The 19638-nt window shown below is 44.1% G+C and overlaps 1 protein-coding gene across 1 annotated transcript; it reads right to left on the minus strand.

Annotated features, from left to right (window-relative positions):
• Positions 1–4960: 4960 nt before the first annotated feature.
• Positions 4961–19014, minus strand: LOC310989508 (C1q-related factor-like; the record flags this gene model as incomplete). Its single annotated transcript, XM_083976596.1, has 2 exons — positions 18307–19014; positions 4961–5140 (listed from the first exon to the last, which is right to left on the minus strand). Exons 1-2 carry the CDS (start codon positions 18922–18924, stop codon positions 4961–4963), a joined length of 798 nt encoding a protein of 265 aa, XP_083832722.1. The 5' UTR covers positions 18925–19014.
• Between the last annotated feature and the right edge of the window lie 624 nt (positions 19015–19638).

Below are 19638 nucleotides of genomic sequence, written 5' to 3' on the forward strand. Positions count from 1 at the left end.
CATTTAGGAAGGAAAAAAATAAATACAAGGAGAGCAGAGACAGCAGATGTGGCGAGTTGGAGTTGGAGAAAAGAGGGAGGAGGGTCAGAGGTGTCTGAAGTTCTGCGAGTTGACTTTCATTCTGCTGTTGCCAGGAATATGTTGTTCCAGTTTTAAACAAGTGTATACAAGGCAGCGGAGCGGCAAGGTGGGGTCACGGTGTTACAGTCCGAGGGTGGGCCTGCAGATAAGAGCCCGGGCGGCTCAGCTCGGTCCGCTCCCCCGGCGCAGGGAGTGACTGCAGAGTACACCTGGCGTGGCAGCTTCAGACCATCCAGGGACAAACTGGGAAAGGGCTTCCTCCTCGGCCGTAACCCAATCTGACAGAGGGAATCATGCGCAGTGGTTGGAGCGAACACAGCGAGGTTGACAGTGTTAATGTGTGACTGCGCTATGTGTAGGTTTATGAATGCGCGTGCTATGTGTGTGCGTAGAGGCTCCTGGGTGGCAGGAGGAGGCCGGTCTACTAACAGCTGTCTGCTTTCCTAACCTTTGTGTTTGTCATACCAGGTTAAAGGTAGGGCACGCTAAGGAGAAAAGAAAGTAGGTGAAAAAAAAAAGAAAAAGGTGAGAGTAAAAGGTCAGGCTTGAACATGGAAAGAAAATCATTGTGTTACAGTGTGTGCAAGTCAGAATTGTAAACGTTTCTACTGAGTGGATGGAAACCTTTTGTAAACCTGAACAAGCTGCTGCTGCCCTGTAAACAGCTTCCACCCCGGGGTCCTGCAGGGAGGATGCCGGATAAAATGAAATACAGCCATCGAGATAAGATCGTTAATTAACAGCTTCAACAGCATAACAAACAAGAGATCAGGATTTAGGAGCCCCTCACTCCACTTTATATCACATTAACTGTGCTGTGTGTTACTGACACCTCCATTACCCACTAGAAACACAAAAGAAGACTTACAGTAGAGTGCATTAATATATACATGGAAACACAATGAAAAACAAACAGAACTTTAATCAAATTTAGTAAATCTCTGATGGCTGTGTCTCTTTATATTATACAGTACATTCTCTATAGATTACTCTATCATGGGCAGTAAATTGATGATGTTGGACCTCATGAATCCTCGTTATCTGGTGTCATCACTGACAGCTGTTAAATCACACAAAGGTCATTTTCATGGTGATAAAATGTGACATACTGCCGTGTATGATTTTTTGGCAAAAAAAAGTGGCGTAAAACGCTGCAGATGCTCTCACCAGAAGGTTTTAGGGACGTTTAAACTTCATTACCCCGTGAGAAGCGCCGGCATGGGCTCAGATTCTCTGTGTCGGGCAAATGTGTGTGACACAGCCAGTGTGGAAGTTGCCACAGCTACTTCTTTGTGAGTGTCAAATTATCTGCCAGGTTCACTCACTAAAAAAAGAAAAAACACGCACACACAACTAAAAAAATAGACAGAGAGAAGAGTTGTTGAGAAAACTATTCAGGTAGTAGGTTTTATAGATTAAGCTTCTATCCTCCTTCAATACATGAAATGATAAGGTATGTTATGAATGAAATTCCTCTAATTCTTTCTTAGCGCCGCTAACCTGAATTGTTTTGAAGCTGTAAAATGTTTTTTTAACACTTCACACACTCCACAGCTTTGATTTCTGTTTGCTCCAGTCACTGCTTAGACACTCTCTCCCTACACGACTGATTTCACCAATTTGACTCACAGATTTTGTATAATTTATTTTTTTTTGTCTGTGTGTTGCAAAAACATTGTTTCCCTTTTATGCTTCAGACTAAGAAACAAGCTGAGACCAACTTTTCCACACGTTGTTTTTGTCAGTAGATAAAGATATACTAGGAATCAATTTCCTCTTTGCGCCTTGTTTCACCGTCCGGCTTTGCGAAAGCCTTTTGACAGCTGTGAGTCTATTTGTGTTGAAGAGCAGCCACTTTGAAGTGAAGCAGGAAATTTCAAACCAAAATGTGACCTGGTGTCAAACACGGAAACGCAGCTGCTACGTGCCTGTGTTGTTTCGGCGACGGTCCTGTTGTTTTGGCGATAATGTCTTTTTGAAATTACAGTGAAAATGGTTTACAGATGTTAGTGCCATTAAAAGCGAGGCTCAGACATTCTCATTTAGCCAAACGTGCATGTAATTAGCTTGTTATACACTAGAGGGAAATGGGATAAAATGATACAGAGAGGAGTCACTGCCTCTTAAGAGCAGAGTAGTGCGGCCCAGCGAAGCAGCCAGTGTCAGATCCCATTCCTGCCAGGTCTGAGGGACGTCCACTTCTTGACACTTGTCCAATCCGAGCTATCTCAAGCTCTTTCCTGCAGCCTCACGCCGGCTAATCTCTCCTGACACCTCACACAGCCCCGACAGGGAATCACTCCACGCTGAAAACAATCCAGCCCTCCTCCCCCAAACCGGTGCCAGCCCCCCCCCCTGCTTCTGTCTGTCTGTCTTCCTTCTATTTCTCTTTACCCACTCCCTCCCCATCCGTCTCTTCCCCATTACTTCTCTCCGTGGCCTACTCTTTCTCTCGTGTCTCCATCTGTCTTTGTCAGGCCATATTCTGCTCCTCTTCTATCTCGCTCAGTCTCTCCTCCCCCTGTCTCTTCTCCTCCGTCCTCGCTTCCTCGCCGGGTATATCACGCCTCTGTTGATGAGGATCTGTGAAAAGACGCCACGATTGCCGATTTGAGGAATAGCCTGCATTTCCTTAAGGACTCATCGGCATTCTGAAAGTGCGTTTTGCTCCACGGGGGGATGTTGTTGGAGGGTCTTTATCTCTGAGCGCACCTTTACAGATGGAGGGAAGCTCCACAGGATCACTTTAAGATGGGACGCAGGGAGCATAAACACAGAAATCTCCCCCTCGACGCCCATCACCCCAAATATATTTAACTTTTTTAGAGAGAAAAGAGAGATGAGGGACTTGCTCATAGGACGTTTCTTTTCTTTTTTTAGTGTTTGCGCTGACAGTCTATTGTTAAAATTCTTACTTTAACCAGAGCAGGAAACACACATTTCAACTCGTGTTGTTTACACTGTAGTTAGTATAGTCTCACACAGTGAATGAGGTCATTTACAAATCATTTTCTCCTAATTAGTGTGTTTTGGATACAAGAATTCTCATGAGACAAGTCACTCAAAAAATCCCATTTATTATTTAAATGTATTCAACAATTCCAAAAGATAAGATAGACAAACATGTCATAGATTTCATTTACAAGCTGTTTGTTCTTCTCATCATATCTATAGAGGCTCCACCACCCTACAGAGCACAATCTCATTGGCTGCTGAGTAGAATATCTGTCATTGACATTGGCTGTAGCACAGAATAACTCTGGAAAAGAACAATGTAGCTATGGCACGGCACATGCTAAAATGCAGACACTCACTGGTACGCACAGACACATACATACATACATACACACATACATCCTCACACGTGCAAACACACACACACACAGACAAACGCACACGCACTTACACACACACACAAACGTGCAGTCATAAGAGGCCAAGTCACTCACCCAATCAGTTTCATTCTCAAGCAAGCTGTCAGGCCGCCATGTTGAGTAAATATTACCATAATGCCTGTGTGTCAGTGAATATGCAGCTAATGAATGGAATGACATCCAAGTGAAGCTCAGAGACACTGAAACATAAAAACTGCCCACTCACTGTGTTCGAAACGCCCCCCTCCACCTCTGCCCTACCCACCCACCCCACCACCACCACCACCACCACCACCATGTTGCTCTTTGTCTCTGGATCTTTGCGGCAACTACAACCCCTCAAACCTTCCCACCCAAACCACTTCAGAAGGCTTTTTTTTTTTTGTTGTCTGCAAAAGACGAAGGCTCGGAGGTCACAGCGCAGCAGGGGAGGAGAAGAGAATGGGCGCTCTTCAACTTGCTTACCTCAGAAATCTGATCTCAGTTGTTGTTGTGTTTTTTTTTCTGCTTTTCTTCGTCACGTGGCCGGTCGTGCCGAGTCTACAGTGTCTTCTACATAAAACTAGAACATCGAGGAGACGATTTGAACTTCTACTTTTTAATCTGAACAGCAGCAGGACATTTTGTGGATGATGTGAAAAGAGTGAGGTGGTTTCGTGGGGAAAAGGTATTCTCTATATGAGATGCTTTCTTTTTCAGATACATTGGAAGATACAGTGCAGAATATATTGTTATTCTCCACATGAACAATATATATAATTACCTTGCTGTATACCCAGTGATGGAGAGAAACACCCACTGCCATCAAATACTGACAGTCTTGATTTAAAGATTTCTTTTCCAGCTGTTAGATCTCTGAGCTGCATCACAAATAACATCTCACAAATCCTCTCTCTCTCAGTCAAACAAGATATCTTCACACTGGACAAATATATTCTTCATCTTTTTTTCTTTTTTTTAAAATCTCATCTGTGTAGAATATTATGCGTGTCTACAAAATAAAAAACACAATCTAAGGAAAATTGCACGGAACAACACTACAAGTTTGAGTCAATCGAGTCCACTGACAGCACAGCTGACCGTTGCCACTGGAGAGAAGAGGTGAGATCATCCACTTTTTTGCAGGGTTTTTCGTTTTAGTCGTTGATATTTCTGTGCAATGGTGCAGGGCTGAAGAGGAGAGACACTGAAATCAAGGAGCTTCTGACACGTCGGCGTAATGTTGAGGAGCTTTCGGCAAGAAAAAGAACCCCAGCCCACTTCCTCCCCACGCCCGGCCCCTCTCAGTGCATACTCAAGGAGCTTTGCACCCAGGCTCGACTACAGAGCCTGGGTGTCTTGGCTGATGGATGCGAAGCAGAGGTGTCCATGATGATGGAGAGAATTAGGAAAACTAGAAAGCATTCCGGCTTTGAACACACACACCCCCTCCCTCCCGGTCGTACAACTCTCTTTCGCTCCCTCAATCTCTTCCTGTCTGACCTTCTCTGTGTCTGTGTGTGCTCTCAGTCTGCGTAGAGGATGAAACCAGAGAAGGTGCTGTACTTGTTGTTGTTCCCTCCGTGGGCTTTGCCTCCGTCCAGTTTGATGTAGACCTCGTCGCCCGCGTCCAGATGGAGGATGACGCTGTTGGAGGCGTAGTCGTAGTTCTGGTCAGCGTCTTGGGCGATGGCGCTGGCACGGACCTGGAAGAAAAGGGACAGAGAGGACATGTAGGAGACGGGGTCTGCATGTTAGCTGTGCTGTCTGTACATACTGTATCAGCACATGAGCTTAGAAAATACATCCAAAAGTTGTCAGATATTACATTTTACAAGTTATTGTAAATCTGAATTAAAACTTAAGAGCTCTCACATACAAGGCTGCACAGTCCTCTACATGAATTATATTGATAATACAAAAAGATTGGCATATAATTATGAGATATAAGTGCTTTTAAGGGCTTTTGTTTATATATTCTGTGCAAGAAAGTGTATGACTTTCTATTTCAGAGGATCCAGTGTTACAATGTGTTACAAGGCATTCAGAAATGTACTTGATCTGTGTCTAGATCCAGGTCTGCACCAAAGACGAGGCACATATTCCCTTCTCCATGGCCACAGTTCTTTTTCTCTTTTTACTGGCGTCTGTTCACAGGTTTCTGATATATTCTACCAATAAACTAGCAAACAAAAAATTCAGAGTGAAATCATTAAGGAAAAAAAACTCCCCAAAGCTTCATCACCTCCTGGCAGAAGTAATGAAGAGGAAACCAAAGAACACTTAACAAAACGTGTCACTAGTCTGAAAGAAATCACTTTCTCCTGCTGCACCACAAGAGATTTTTTATGTTGCACAGACGGAGAATGTATCATTTAGGGAATACCCAAAATAAAAACTCAGTTTTTCATTTTGAAGTGAAATAAATTACTGGACACACCAATGGCACAAATAGTTCTTCATATTGATATTAAACCTACAAGAGCAACCGGAGGGGTCAGTCAAACCTTTAGGCCCCTCTGTCAAGCAGATTTATGGTTTCAATCTCGCCAGTGGTCTTAGAAGACCTAACATTCAACCTTGGAACTAAAGGTCCACAGAAAGAAAAAGTTTCAGAAACTTATCAGCAGAGAGCGGCTTTTGTTGTGGAGGAAATTACTGAGAAATACATCAAGAAAAGGCATGAAGGACGAGCGCCGGATCTGAGCAGAAATATTTGATAATGCATAGCAATGAGAATGACGTAAACCACCAGAGTGAGTTGTACAATAAAGAAGAGAAGGGAATGTTTACCTTCCTTTGTGTGTCTGTGTGGTTGGCCATTCTGGCTATAGAACATTTGGAACAGTTTCTAAATAACCTGTCCTGGCTAATTAAGACCTCCACCACAAACATGCTCTCTCTCTCTGGGGAGGAAAGTGTAGCTGCAGTGCCAAATGGGCACTGAAACAATGGATGAGATGTTCCTGTGTGTGTATGTGTGTGGGGGGAGAGACAGAGACTAATACAGTGGTAGATTAAGAGTTGGGATGACTGCTATGTATGGGTGTTATAGCTGAAGCTGCATTTTTCCTCAGGCAGAGCTGTCTGTAACATCTTCTGTCTTTTCTTTTCCAAACTAAAGCGAGTGAGTAAAGAGTTGGAAGACACACAGTGAAGGTCACACTCTGGATGTTGACTTCATACAGTGTGTGTGCCTTGTCCAGCGAGCCAAGAGGCCCAATTAAATATGATCCTCCGTTACAGTCACGAACTTAAACCTTATTCTGAACAGTGCAGACTGCAAGTGGATCTGGACAGTGACACAGCATATTCTCTGGCGTTGGCTCTGAAAATCCAACGCATTGCATTTCAAATTTTGAGTATTTCAGCGATTTAGCACTAACTCCACTCCAACTCCTGTAACACTGTTGGGCTGAAGATGGACAGAGTAAGAAGGCTATTATCTCTAAGTTTTCCCTGCTGCTGAAAGTGGTTTCTTGTTTGGAGCAGGTGCTGATTGTCACTTGGCCATCTTTGTTAGTTAGTTCTGTTGTGAGGCCTGTCTGGCCCATCCCCCATGGGATTGCAAGACACCATCACAAAACAGACCATGTGTCATCTGGTTTTACAGATATCAACAGAAATAGATGCAAACAATAAATTAAGGTTCAAAATAACTGTATGACCAATATTCTTAAAACAAAACATGTAAAAGGGATTCTTGATAAACAGCTTGTTTTCTTATCTCTCATGCTCTCTCAAGGCAACAAACCCATTTCATTGTTTCATATGTAAATAGTTAATCTTGGTGCATCACATGTCCTCTGAGCACCAGCAGTACAAGTATAAGGCAGATTGGAGGCTGCAGGGGGTTGCTATCAGAAAATGACAAGATGGGACAGGCTAGCTGCTTGGCATGCTAACTTAAGTAGAGAGGAGTTAATGTTGATATTGCTTATATCACTGGAGACAGCTCCTAGTGAGTAAAGGAATGAAGTCTGATGCTGAACTAATCTTTTTCTAAACTTATAACAGCTGTTGATGTTGGTTATGTCACAAACGCAAAACTTTATAAGTAGCCATTTTAATAAAACAAATATCCATATTGACACAACAGCAGTAGGCAAATCCACGTATAATTCCTCCTTATCAAAACCTGGTGCCTACAGCATGTTACCCAGAATACAACTTAACCTCATATGGTACGGTCAGGTTTGGGTGTGTGACGTTAGCAGCAGCTAATGTAGCAGAGACGAGGGTGAAGCTTTTCTGTTTCAGACCCACACAGATCACAGACGCAGTGTTCCCTCTTTCTTTACATGTGTATAGCAGCACTCTCTAAGACGAGTAAACAGACCTTGATGAGCCAAACTGCCCTAGTTTCCCATAAAAGCTTTTACTTTCTGCCCTTTTTTTGCACCTAAAAGTTCAGATAATGCCTCAGTCAATGGATCTGAGCCCATCTCAGCTTGCGAAGACCATTAACCACACTGACACCAGAAAGGACACGAAACATTTATCTTAATTTGTCCAGTTAACTTAAAAATGACCATTAAAGTGTTATAGTTCCCAGTATTGCTTTAACTCAAATGTCAGCTCAATACGGATGCTAAGTATGGATGTTAAATTGAATGTTGGCATCGTTTCATTTCAAATATGTTGATTCACAGAGTCGCAGGAGCAAAAACTGTTGAGTCTGCATTGTATCTCAGTGCCATTAACCAGTCACTATAACAAGGGGATCTGGAACATTGGTAACTACTTATATTGAGTAAAATTGAGCGAGAAGATCATTATTTTCTCTTGAGAAGAAAAAAGAAAGCACTGTGCATCCTTTTAAAGTAACCACTGGTTAAATAAGCCAATTAGTCACTTAGTCCAGTCTGTAAGGTTGAATCAAAATCAATAGTTTATGTGCCTTTCAGGTGTTTTCTTGTGGCTCATTAACGGGTCTCAAAAGCCCATTCTGGCCCCTGTATGCCTCACATCGGCGTTTGTCCACGTAGCTTAAAAATGGAGGGGGTTTTCTAGCGGGTGTAGACAAGCTGGCCCAACAGGCGGCACAGAAAGGATGCCCAATAATTAGCTGGCGCCTTTTAAGGGCTACACACAACAGGCATATTGACAAATGTGAGCAGAGGCCAGTTACTGACGGAGTTCTCCTGCACGGAAAGGATCACCATTGCCAAAGCTAGCGGGGAGCCTGGAAGAGATTGTACTGACATTTAGTTTGGTGAAATAATAGAAGCCCCTCTATCATAATCAACATCTTGTTAACACTAGTACATTGTTTTCATTTATCTTTGTTGGTTAGTTATTACTCTACTTTGGCTCTTCTTATTCTCATGTTTACTCTCCACACTGGACCCGACTCCTCAGTGTTTACTACTGCATCTTCTTTTATAGAGTCTGTTGATGTAGTTAAGTAGCAGTAAGGTTGGTCTTTTCTTCTCTTTTCTTCAGTCACTGCTGCTAATGCTGAACCTGCATGCTCATCTTCAGTTGATTTTTTTAACAACTTGCTGTTGAAAACATAAAACGTGTGCAGAGGATGTGCAGAGGCGTGAAAAGTGTTATGAAAATAGCAAATGTAAAGCTTTTGTGAAGTCTCCAGTAGTTTGAGTCAGTCTCACGAGAGAGAATGGAAATACTTATTTGTGCTCAGAAAATTATCATCTTAAAATACCACACTATACACACTGTTACTGGTGTCGCTGGTCAAACTATAAAGTTTAAACGGTTCAAGCATTTAAAGTCTATAGAAACTACAGTAGGAACCCTGAAGAGAGTTATTCAAGTTTTCCTGGTGCTAGTCTCCCAATCAACACAATGACAGCATACAGTAGCTGCACTTGACGCTGGAGAGGATCATGAACTGAACACCGTCTTTTTTTTTTTTCACTGCACATTTAAATAGAAAGGTGCCATATTTGTGACATCTCAGATTGGACTTGGCTGAACCCGACTGTGTGCTATACAGCATGAGGGGAAACATGACATTACACAACATCTCAGCAGAATAGCACTTCATTATACATTACACAGCAATTTTGCAAATATTCACAGGGAATCATCATTGCAAGGGCTCCCACAGAGTTTCTGTCATTGGTCGTGGTAGCTATTTATCATATTTATGACCGTGATTGATGTATGACTGATTTTCCACGTACCAGGCGAGGACTGCAAAAAAATATTCCTCAAAAGTTTCACCATAATAAAAATGAATTTTAGTTACTGGCAGCTAACTGTTCTTTTTTTTTTCTTAACCTCCAAATCATTATTATGCTTCTATGCAGAGGGTGAAATTCTGCTGGATTTCTTGTGAAGTCCTCTTGCAATCCATCAGACGCTCAGTCCTCTGAATGATTTTCAAACACAAAAGAAAGTGTTCTTTGTGTTGCCTTCAGCTCACAGCATTGAAATGTGGAGCAGCGAGGAGCAAGGCTGACACTGCTTCAGCTTTATGATTTTTTTTTTTTTTAATAAATAAATGAAAAACAACTCAGTTTTGTAATGGAAGGTGAAATGAATAAGAATATATTTTATACAGAGTGAGCCCAGATGCATTTAAAAGAACATCAAGCATGGGTATAGCACTTTAAGTCATATTTGTTGAGGGAGTTTGTGTGCAGCAACACTTCATTCAGTCCTTGTGACCTTCCTGCGGCTCCATGAACAGCCAGACAAACTTCACCACACCCAGCCAGGCGCATGGCGCAGGTGTGGGGCTGCTAAGTCATAACAGAGAGAGCAAGACGAGGAAGAGGAGGGTTCCTCCAACTTTTCAACAACACGCCACAGACAGTAGCGGTCACGTTGGTGTAAAATGTGCAAGAGCTATACAGCTAATCTGGATAATGAAATTCTGAGGAGAGGGTTTAAGATGCAGGAGTAATATATCGAATATTGTACAATTTTTTTTATTTTTTTATTGTTTATCCAACTGATTAAATCTAGCACAGCTCATATCGATGTGCAAACAAAGCCTCCTGTTCTGATTCTGAGATGTCTGCGTCCAGTGCATATTAATATGATATGATGTGCCCCGAGTGCACAGAGTCAACACCATCTTATTAGAGGGTTACCGCTTTTGTGTTGGTGGGCGGGGAGGGGAGGAGAGGGGAGGAGAGGGGAGGGGGCAGCGGGTGACGGTTGCGCGGGAGGATTTGTCAGTTGGGATTTTAATGAAACTTTATGAAAACATTTGCTTGGCAGGTGTTCACACTGAACCTGGAGACCTCTGGCAATGTCACAGATGTGTAATATAGCTTAAATGATCATCATTCACTCCTTAAGGAGCTAAATTTAAAGACTTCTTCAAGAGCATGAGTCATGCTTTTTTTTTTTTTTCTTTGAGAGGGTGGGGGTGGGGTGGGGTTCAAATAACATTTTTCTTTAGCAGAAACAGAGCGAGCAAAGCCCTAGTGAAAGTAAACTTCCCCCGAAATCCTTCTAGTTCCTCTCACAATGATATTTTTGTTTTGTTTTGTTTCTTTGCTCTAATGGTTTTAATCCCCTTCAGAGACTAGCTGCCGCAGTCTAGGCCTCCTTCGTTTGCTTTCAATGATAAGCATGCATGAATAAAACCTCTCACTATTTTTGAAATAATGATCAGGGAGCTGCTATTGGAGCTATTTTTCTTCTCTTCTCTCAGTTTTTTTTTTTTTGCTATGTCTCCACTGCACACAAAGCACTTGTTAGAAATATAAGCCAGAGGTTCAAATGCAGGATGGAGCAGCTGTGTAGTGAGAGATGAGCAGGACAAACAGCCAACCGGCAGCGCGTGACCTTGACACAGAATATGTAGAGGAACTTTGACAAGACAAACAAAGCATGAGGCTGTAAGCGCCAGCTCCCACGATGGTAAATGAGGTGTCAGGCAATGTTGTCTTCCTTGTGGCTGCTCGCGCGTGTTTGCATCCGTCATATCGTCAACGTGATGGCTTTGATTGAATAATATTCTGAGTGGAGACACAGAAAATTCAAGGCCGCGCTGGGGCTTAATAGATAATGCGTGCCTGGAAATGTGAAGTGTGCGCTCCTCCTCTTTAACTCGTGCGCTGTGTTTAACCGAGAATCTGAACGCCACAGTTGTCAATAATGATGGCACGAAGATTGAACGCTATCGCTTCTCGGTCATGTGGGATTTCTTTTTCATAATCAACAGTTTCATTTATGCAAAAGGACGCTGTAGATCACTATCATTCAGCATCCATGGTGTGTCGTGTCATATGGTTGGCTGGAGAGCTTTTATTATAAACCATTAAAATACTGTTTATGGAAATCATGGCAGGTTTGAGGCTTTATGTGTTGTCTTGGCGCAGGAGGGGCCTGTAAAGTCTCTGTGGGACCACGAACTTACAAGAAGCTTTGTCACAGTGACAAGGACATGTCTGGTATAGCTTCTCTGACAGGGATTTGTTGACTTGATGTTGAGCCTCCATTTCGACGAGTCTATTGGTCCTCTTTAAATCAAAGTGTACTGCTGTCTAATTATGTTTGAACATTCCAGCCGTGAACCGCATGCTTAATAGCAGCTTAGATGGCTTGCCACTGCTATTGAGCCTAATCCAGCATTTCACCGCACAACACATAACAAACACACACACACACACCCTGTGCCTTTTTTTTTTTGTAGTTTTTGAACACACACACACACAGACAGTCAGACACGCACGAGGTGCAATTTTACTGAAATAATGAGAACAGGAAAACGCGATGGGTTGCAAGAGAGCGGCGGTGTCAGGAAACGTCAGGTCTCCTATGTGTTACAGGTTTATTTGTCGGAGGAACCAAAGTGAAAACATGATAAGAGGAATGAAATGGTAACAGAGAATTTGCCATCTGTCAGACGTAGAGTAGAAAAAGGCTTCCTGAATTAATTTCACCAGCTGTTCTCTTTGTACCTGCTCAGCCTCCTTTAAAACAGAATGACTTTCCCCACACACAAACCCCCCTCAGTGTTTATGTTAGCATACTGTAACGCAAGAAGAAGGTGAGTCTGGTGTCAGACATTAGTTCGTTAGTTCGCTTCATTAGTTAAGCACACGCACCACTGATACTTGATTCAAACACCGCAGGCACCTTTAAAGGAGCCGGGGTAACAGTGTCTCGGCTCAGCAGCAGTGACAAAGAGCATCAGACTAAGACAGCGTCTCCTGAAAAGAGGTTTGACAGAAAGAAGAAGTGGGGGGGGGGGGGGGGGGGGGCATCAACTCTGACCTGTGATCCAGTCAGTCTTTTCTTCCCTGTGTCTGACTCATCAGACCCAGTTAATTACTGAGGTACACAGCACTGTACGCCTCCAGCACCAACAACAAAACTACAATCACAGCTCAGAGACTCGTCTGAAAAGAGACTTTTACTACAAAATTTTGAACCTTTGTTCACACTAAGCCATTTTTCTGTTTTTTTTCTTCCCAGTGTGCTTCCTAGTAACCCTGAGGCACTTAGATTTTCCTCTTTTCTTAAATAAAAAATCCTCCTCTAAAATGAGGCAAAGTGAGTTTCTGTACAAGTGTTGGATGAGAAGGTACGACTGTCAGCTCTGCATTTTTCATACAGTAACCCGTTCACCCTCTTCTGCTGGGGCGACTGCTGATGTCTTACCCACATTTGGGGCTTTAAAGGCGGCCGGCAGGTGTTAAACACATCCAGTTATGTAGCAGACTGTGAGTCATTTGAAGCCATTGACTCGCCGCGCCGCTGTGAAGAGGCAGAGGATAATTGCGGGTATCGCTGAAGACTGAATTTGGGGGACGGTTAAATGTCAAGGGCGTGGGGAGAGGCGGAGAGAGGGAGATGTTTGCATAAGAGGGCCAGGGGCACTTTCTATCTCCCATATGGCCCTCATTATAATGAAGAAGCCTTGTGAGTCAACATCCTTGAGTCAGCCTGCCACAGGAGACAACCCATAGACTATTTTAGACTGTATGTTTTTGGTCTCTCTGTACATGAGACATTATAGAAGTATTTCACAAGATACTTCATCTGAGATGCCAGCGCAGAGCAGTGTGCTCACGGTTGGCTCTCGTGGCTCTCTGCGTACTGTAGCTCTGAGAAAAAATGTTTTTAAAGAAAATTGAATTATTACAGTCAAGTGGTGGGCAGTTTTCAAGCAAGTTTTGAAACTTCACCAATAAATGATAGATTTTCTTCCCTGTGCTTGCAGATGACAGCCCGATGTGATCTTGACATTTCCAATCTGTGTGATATTTCCTAACAACATGGGCCAATCTTCATTTAATAGCCCTCGCACCTAATTAGGCCAGCTCTAATGTTCCACTCGGCAGAGTGTCAAATCCAATGTCCAATTACACAGCAGATCAAGGCCAAAGGTCCGCCTCCACTACCTCTCAGGCTGATTATAGAAGAAGTGCCACGGTATACATCACACAGAAAGAAACGGGTCTGTCAGAAGAAGGAAAGAGACGCGCGCGCACACACATGCACACATACACATAAGGGGATCAATACTGCAGGCAAAGAGGCTGAGGGACTGAGGGAGGCTCTCTCAAACCCTGCCTGTCTATTTCAGACAGAGTCTCTCTGTTACACCAGGCAGACACACAGAGGCCTCTCAGTGCTGAAGTCAGACCACGATGAGGAATAGCAGGTCCGAACATTACCAGAATGTTAAAATCAATCAAGTCTTAAGTATTGCTGTATCTGTGTGTAGGTAGTTTGTAATGGTTGGCCATCTTTTTTTCTTATATACTAAATAGTGCTAAAAAAAATCAGTTTTGTTAAAAAAAAGAAAGAAAAAAAGTGATTAAAATCGCATCTGATCCTGGGGGATTAGCTGCTGAGCCCTCTCTTCCTGTTGTCCTCACCTTTGTGTGAAACATATGTCAATAATCAAACCAAACAGAACAGACCCTGGTCCAGATGGCTCGGCTCACATGTTTAATACTGGGATTGACAACACATGCTAAACACAATTCGTGGGTTTCACCTAGATACACAGCAACAGGATAAACAGACTTAATGTGCACGAGGGCTGAAATCCGCCCCTGCTGGAGGTGCCTTCATATAACCAGGGAGATGGACTGAGGCGAATGACTCGACAGGGAAACGACACGCGACTGAGCTAAGTTGAGCAACACTTTAAAGAGATGGAGGGGGGGAAAAAAAGAATCACTATTCTCTGAAGCGAGGTGAGCTCCAAAAACAAAATCCAAGAACAGGATTGTACGCTGTAACCTCTTCTGTTATAGTGCAATGCATCACTTGAGAGCAATGAAGAATATTGATGGTGTTGTGTGTTAGCAAATCGATTCTGTGATACCGCAATCCGTATTCTCTTTTGCTGCTTTCTTTTTTCTCTTTTTCTTTTTTTTTTCTAAAAGAAAAGAAAAAAAAGAAGAAGTTTTCCTTTGAAGATGAAAACTTTAGAAAAGTGAGCTCCTGTAGACCCGGCACAGAGGAGAGATGGAGGGCAGTGCACAGTTGGGTTGGGTTATAGGGAGGGAGGGAGGGAAGGAGGGGTGGGCAAGCATGCGCGTAACCGTGTGTGTGTGTGTGTTTGTAAAAGCATGTGTGAATGAGTGTGTGTGTGTATGAGGAGGAGACTGCAGAGGTAATTGCTAGGGAAGAGCCATGTGCACGAAGGACGTTGAAGCTTATTAAAGGAGGAGACAGAGTGATTATTCACTATGGTCCTCTTGAGAGACTGACGCTGAAGTCATTGCTTTTAATTAACTCTGAAACGGTTTTGCGGATTAATAACAATATTAAGAAGGGAGCGGAGAGGAGAAGCGCAAACACATCCTGGATCTGGTTCAAGCTTTTTAATTACTATTAAATAGACTCAATAGCACAATAACTTTGTCTTTTCTGTCCTCCCCTTTCTCCTTTGTCCAATAAATTCGTCTTCATTGTCACTGCTGTGTCTCTCAGGATGCGTCCACGACAGGTTATAGCAAAGCTCCAATTTAATGTGGGGAGGAAGGAGTTTAGGATTGGTTGGGATATCTGGCACGCAAGCAAAAGAGCAGGCGATGAGGAAGCCAGAAGAGTGTGTGTGTGCGGAGAGAGGAACTTGGAAAGCGGATAAAGTGTGCTGTGCTGAAAATAGATTCCTTATTTGTTTGTTTACCAGGAAACTAACTTTTCTTTTCTTTCTTTTTTTTTTTTAGCTAGAAAAAGTGTCAAAGTTCTGGGGACAGTGTTGCGATTGTTGTGTTTGCACTCTGCCAAGAGAAAAGAGGAAGTGCATGGGGGGTGTTTTTGGTGGTGGAGGGAAAATAAAAGAGAAGAAATAAAGTAACCCGTGGATGTTGATGTTGAACAGAGTTTCTAAGAACCCCTGGAGTGGGAGGAGCACGCCGGAGTGAAACAGCACTGCAGGGCGTGGAAACCTGCTGCTTCGCTAAAGCCAAAAGATGATAAAATACTGGTATTGTCTGCAATTCCCCGGCCTCCCCTGTCCCAACCCACAGTCTAGCTTTTTGCAGCCTTAATGAGCTGAGGAAAGCACCAGTGTGACTGTAGAAGCTTCAGCCTGACTCTCAGCACTTCATCAATGATGTAGCATAAGTTGGCCCAACATTTATAACCATTCACAGTCATTTACACAGACTGAGACTCTGGGGCCTTCTCCATCAGCCAACACAGCCCAATAAACACAAAAGGGGGAGTGCACATTTATGCGTAAGCTGTGACACAGGATGGAGGAAGATGGAGACAGAGAAGCAGCTACCACTTAATAAACATTACGCAGGTCTCTGGAGATGCACACTGTGCGTCTAACTTAAGTACCTTCATACCCTCCTCTTGGGAGCACAATGAAGCGGGAACAGAAGGCGTTTTATAGGAACATATGTTCTTCTACCCCTATTATATATCAATGCTTTTACACCCACCCATAAACATTACTGTTGAGTGAGACATTATATATAGAACGCAGTCGCTGTAACTCAGTTTTTTTTTCTTGCTGGGTGTGAACCTGGCAGGGGTAAAAGCGTTAACCTCCAATGGCCTCTGTGAGGCGATGCCAACTGTTGTTCCAGCTCCTCTCAACACTTGGGATTTAAGAACTCAACTAAATTTAGCTTTACCTGATTTGGCAAAAACAATAAAAGTAAAAGAAAAAATAAAAATTGTTTTGGGTTTTTTTAGCCATACATAAGATGTGTCAGATGTGACAGAGGTGATAGAGGTGACAGAGGCTGCAGGGCCAAGGTATTTCTGGTTCATCGTGCTGTGTTTCCGACTACACAGTGCAACGCCACATGCGCATAAACAACACTTCCTGTGACCTGTAAACTCATCTAACATTCAGTCAGAAAAAAAAAATCTGTCACCAGCAGCAGCAGCAGCAGCAGCAGCAGCTTTTCTCTCATCACAATGCTGTGTATCCATGTGCACAATTGACTTTGATTACAAAGCTGATGGAGGCAGGACATGAAGCCGGCTGAGCTGTGGAGCAGTTGTACAGTAAAGAGGCATAACAGTAACAGTGTGTGAAATGTCACCTCCTAAGTTGAGGATTTCTTCTAATATAATGAACTTGAACAAATTAAGCAGAAAGAATTTACATTTTGCACAGGATTCAAAATGAAACCTGTTTTGTTCTGTGGTGTAAAGCCTTTTTTCTTTTTCTTTTTTTAAGAAAAACATGACAGGGTGCTACTTTTCTTTAGTTTTCTTTATATTTTTTTGCATTTTTATTTGTGGTGTTTGTCAAAGACACAGCTGCAGCCCCAGTAAACACAGAAAAACAGTGACTGAAATAACTGTTGTGCAACATCCATCATTTTACGGGCAGAGCAGCAGAACGCGTCTCGGAGCCACTTTGAAGGGAGGAGATGTGACGGCTGATCGGAAAAGCTGCAAACTACACTGGCACACATTACCGACCTGAGAAGACCCTCGGGGGCGCAAAATAAGATTAGCGCCCCATTAAAATGATGCATCAAAGAAGCCGTGAATAGATCACGTAGACGTCCTAATGCATTTAACACGACGGGGAAAGACAGATGGATGCAGCCGCGGACAGATAACATTAGCCGGTGGGTTTGAACAGACAGATACGGTCCAAATATTGTGAGCGAATTCCTGCCAACACCAACCCCCTCCCTCTCTCTCTTTCCCTGATTACACACAATGCGCCGAGCACAAAAACACACACCTAAAAGTTAAATGTGTCATTTGTATCAGAAACAGAAGGCAATATAGTTGTAGCTTAATAATTAATAATATTTTAATTAATTACTATAAAAAAGTCGAAATGCGTTCCTCACACATATCTAACCAAACAGCAGTAATTGTCAGCCAACTGCTTTATTACTTCCAACTCCTGCAGTTTCATTGTCATCATTACTCCAGACTCTCAGCACTTGAAATTCCCACACTCGGACACGAACTGCCAGTGAATTCCACACGAAATTATTTCCCACTTAAAAGCAAAAAGAAAAACGAAACGACGCAGCGTCTGATTGTTTCCCATATTTAACAGCGCAAAGACAAAAAAGAAAAGAAAAGAAAAAAAGACCGACGCGTCGCTACCCGCCCACACTGGCACTGTGACCGTCCTTTTGGACCGCGGGAAGCGGCAATGTCAGGACGCATCAGGCGAGGAGAGGGACGCGGTTGCAACTAGTCAACACATCTTTATCTCCAGGCGCGCCGGTGCCACAGCTGTGCGCTCTGGGCTTTCAGGGGCGCATGGCAGATGCGCACGCTCGCTGCACAAAGTCACTTTTTATTCACTGGCTTTATGAAAAAATCTGCCTCCTGCTAAGAATGATTTTTCTTTTCTTTTTTTTCTTTTTCTTAAGAGAGAGCCATAGGAAATAGCGAAGGAGAAAAGGAGAGTAAGCATCAGGGGAGTCAGGCATGCTCAAACACAGGGGGAGAGGAAACTCAGAAAAAGTTTTGAAGCACCAACCTGGCCGTTCTTGCAGAGGTCTGCCCACATGCTGGTGCCATCCCCTCCTCTCATCAGCACATGGTAGATGAAGAAGTAAGTGCCCGGTATGCTGCAGATAAACTTGCCCGAAATGCCATCGTAGTTGTTGCCCAGGTTGGTGACCACGTCATCAAACTTGAGGACCTCGTAGCCTTCGTGGGGGTTCTTAAGCCCTGCATAGAAGGCCACCCGAGGCACCGTGCTGTAGGTGGCTGTGCTGATAGCTCCATTTCCGCCCAGACCCAAAATCCCAGTCCTTCCTTGATCCCCTCTGTCACCGGGAGGCCCAGCTGGTCCCGGTGGCCCCGGCGGCCCCGGTTCTCCCGAAGGTCCAGGCGGTCCCGGCTTGCCCGGCCTGCCAGGCTTCCCCTGTGGGCCTTGCAGCAAGGTGGAAGGTGGAAGCACGTTGCTGTGGTCGCTCAACGCCTCCGCCTCCGCCTGGAGACCTGTGGAGCTGGTGCTGCTGGCCGGAGTGCCCTTGTTCAAGTAGGGGTCGCACACCATACGACAGGTGCCCAACATCTCATAGTGGCCGGCGTCTGTACCCACAGAGCTGACGAGCACCGGGATGAGGACCACCAGCACCAGGACCAGCATAACCCCTACGGCAGCCGCCACCAGGGTCTTCCTCCCGATGCTGAGTCGGGGAAGGGGCTGCGCTGCCAGCGTGGGTCTCCCGGGGGCGGAAATGGTGACTGTTTGGTGTGGGGAGCCTGTCACCGACGAAAGGGACCCGGAGATCCCGAGAAGAGTTGCGAGAGGAACGGCGAGTGTGTGAGGGTGAGACAGAGACCCACATACACTTGATCCACCTCGCTGCTCTGCTCAGTCACACTAAAGTAAGGCAACCAGTCACTCACACATAACAGAAAGACTTAAGGAAGCCCTGGCACACAGAGGAAGACATTCAGCGCATACTTACAAACACAATCTGACTTGTGAGAAGAAGCAAGAAGGATGCAGAGCCCAGAGGAATGAAGTGAGAGACAGAGGGAGCGAGACACACAGGGAGAGAGAGGGAGAGAGAGAGAGAGGGAGGGAGAGAGAGAGAGAGAGAAAACGATGAGAGTGGGTGAGTGTGAGAGATACAGAGCAGCCACTGGATCTGTGTGTTTGTGTATGTGTGTGTGTGTGTATGTGTGTATGTGTGGTGAGTTTGTGGTGCCGGATTCTCAGGCTTGGCTTTTTATACGGCAGTAGCAGTGGAGCCCCCTCCTTCCCCTCAGCTCCCCCCCATCGAGTGAGAGGTTGGTGTGGTTACGTCCCCCTTTCTCTCTCTCTCCCTCTCTTTCTCTCTCTTTCTCTCCAGCT

The sequence above is a fragment of the Trachurus trachurus genome (assembly GCF_905171665.1).
Source record: "Trachurus trachurus genome assembly, chromosome: 8".
Classification (NCBI taxonomy): domain Eukaryota; kingdom Metazoa; phylum Chordata; class Actinopteri; order Carangiformes; family Carangidae; genus Trachurus; species Trachurus trachurus.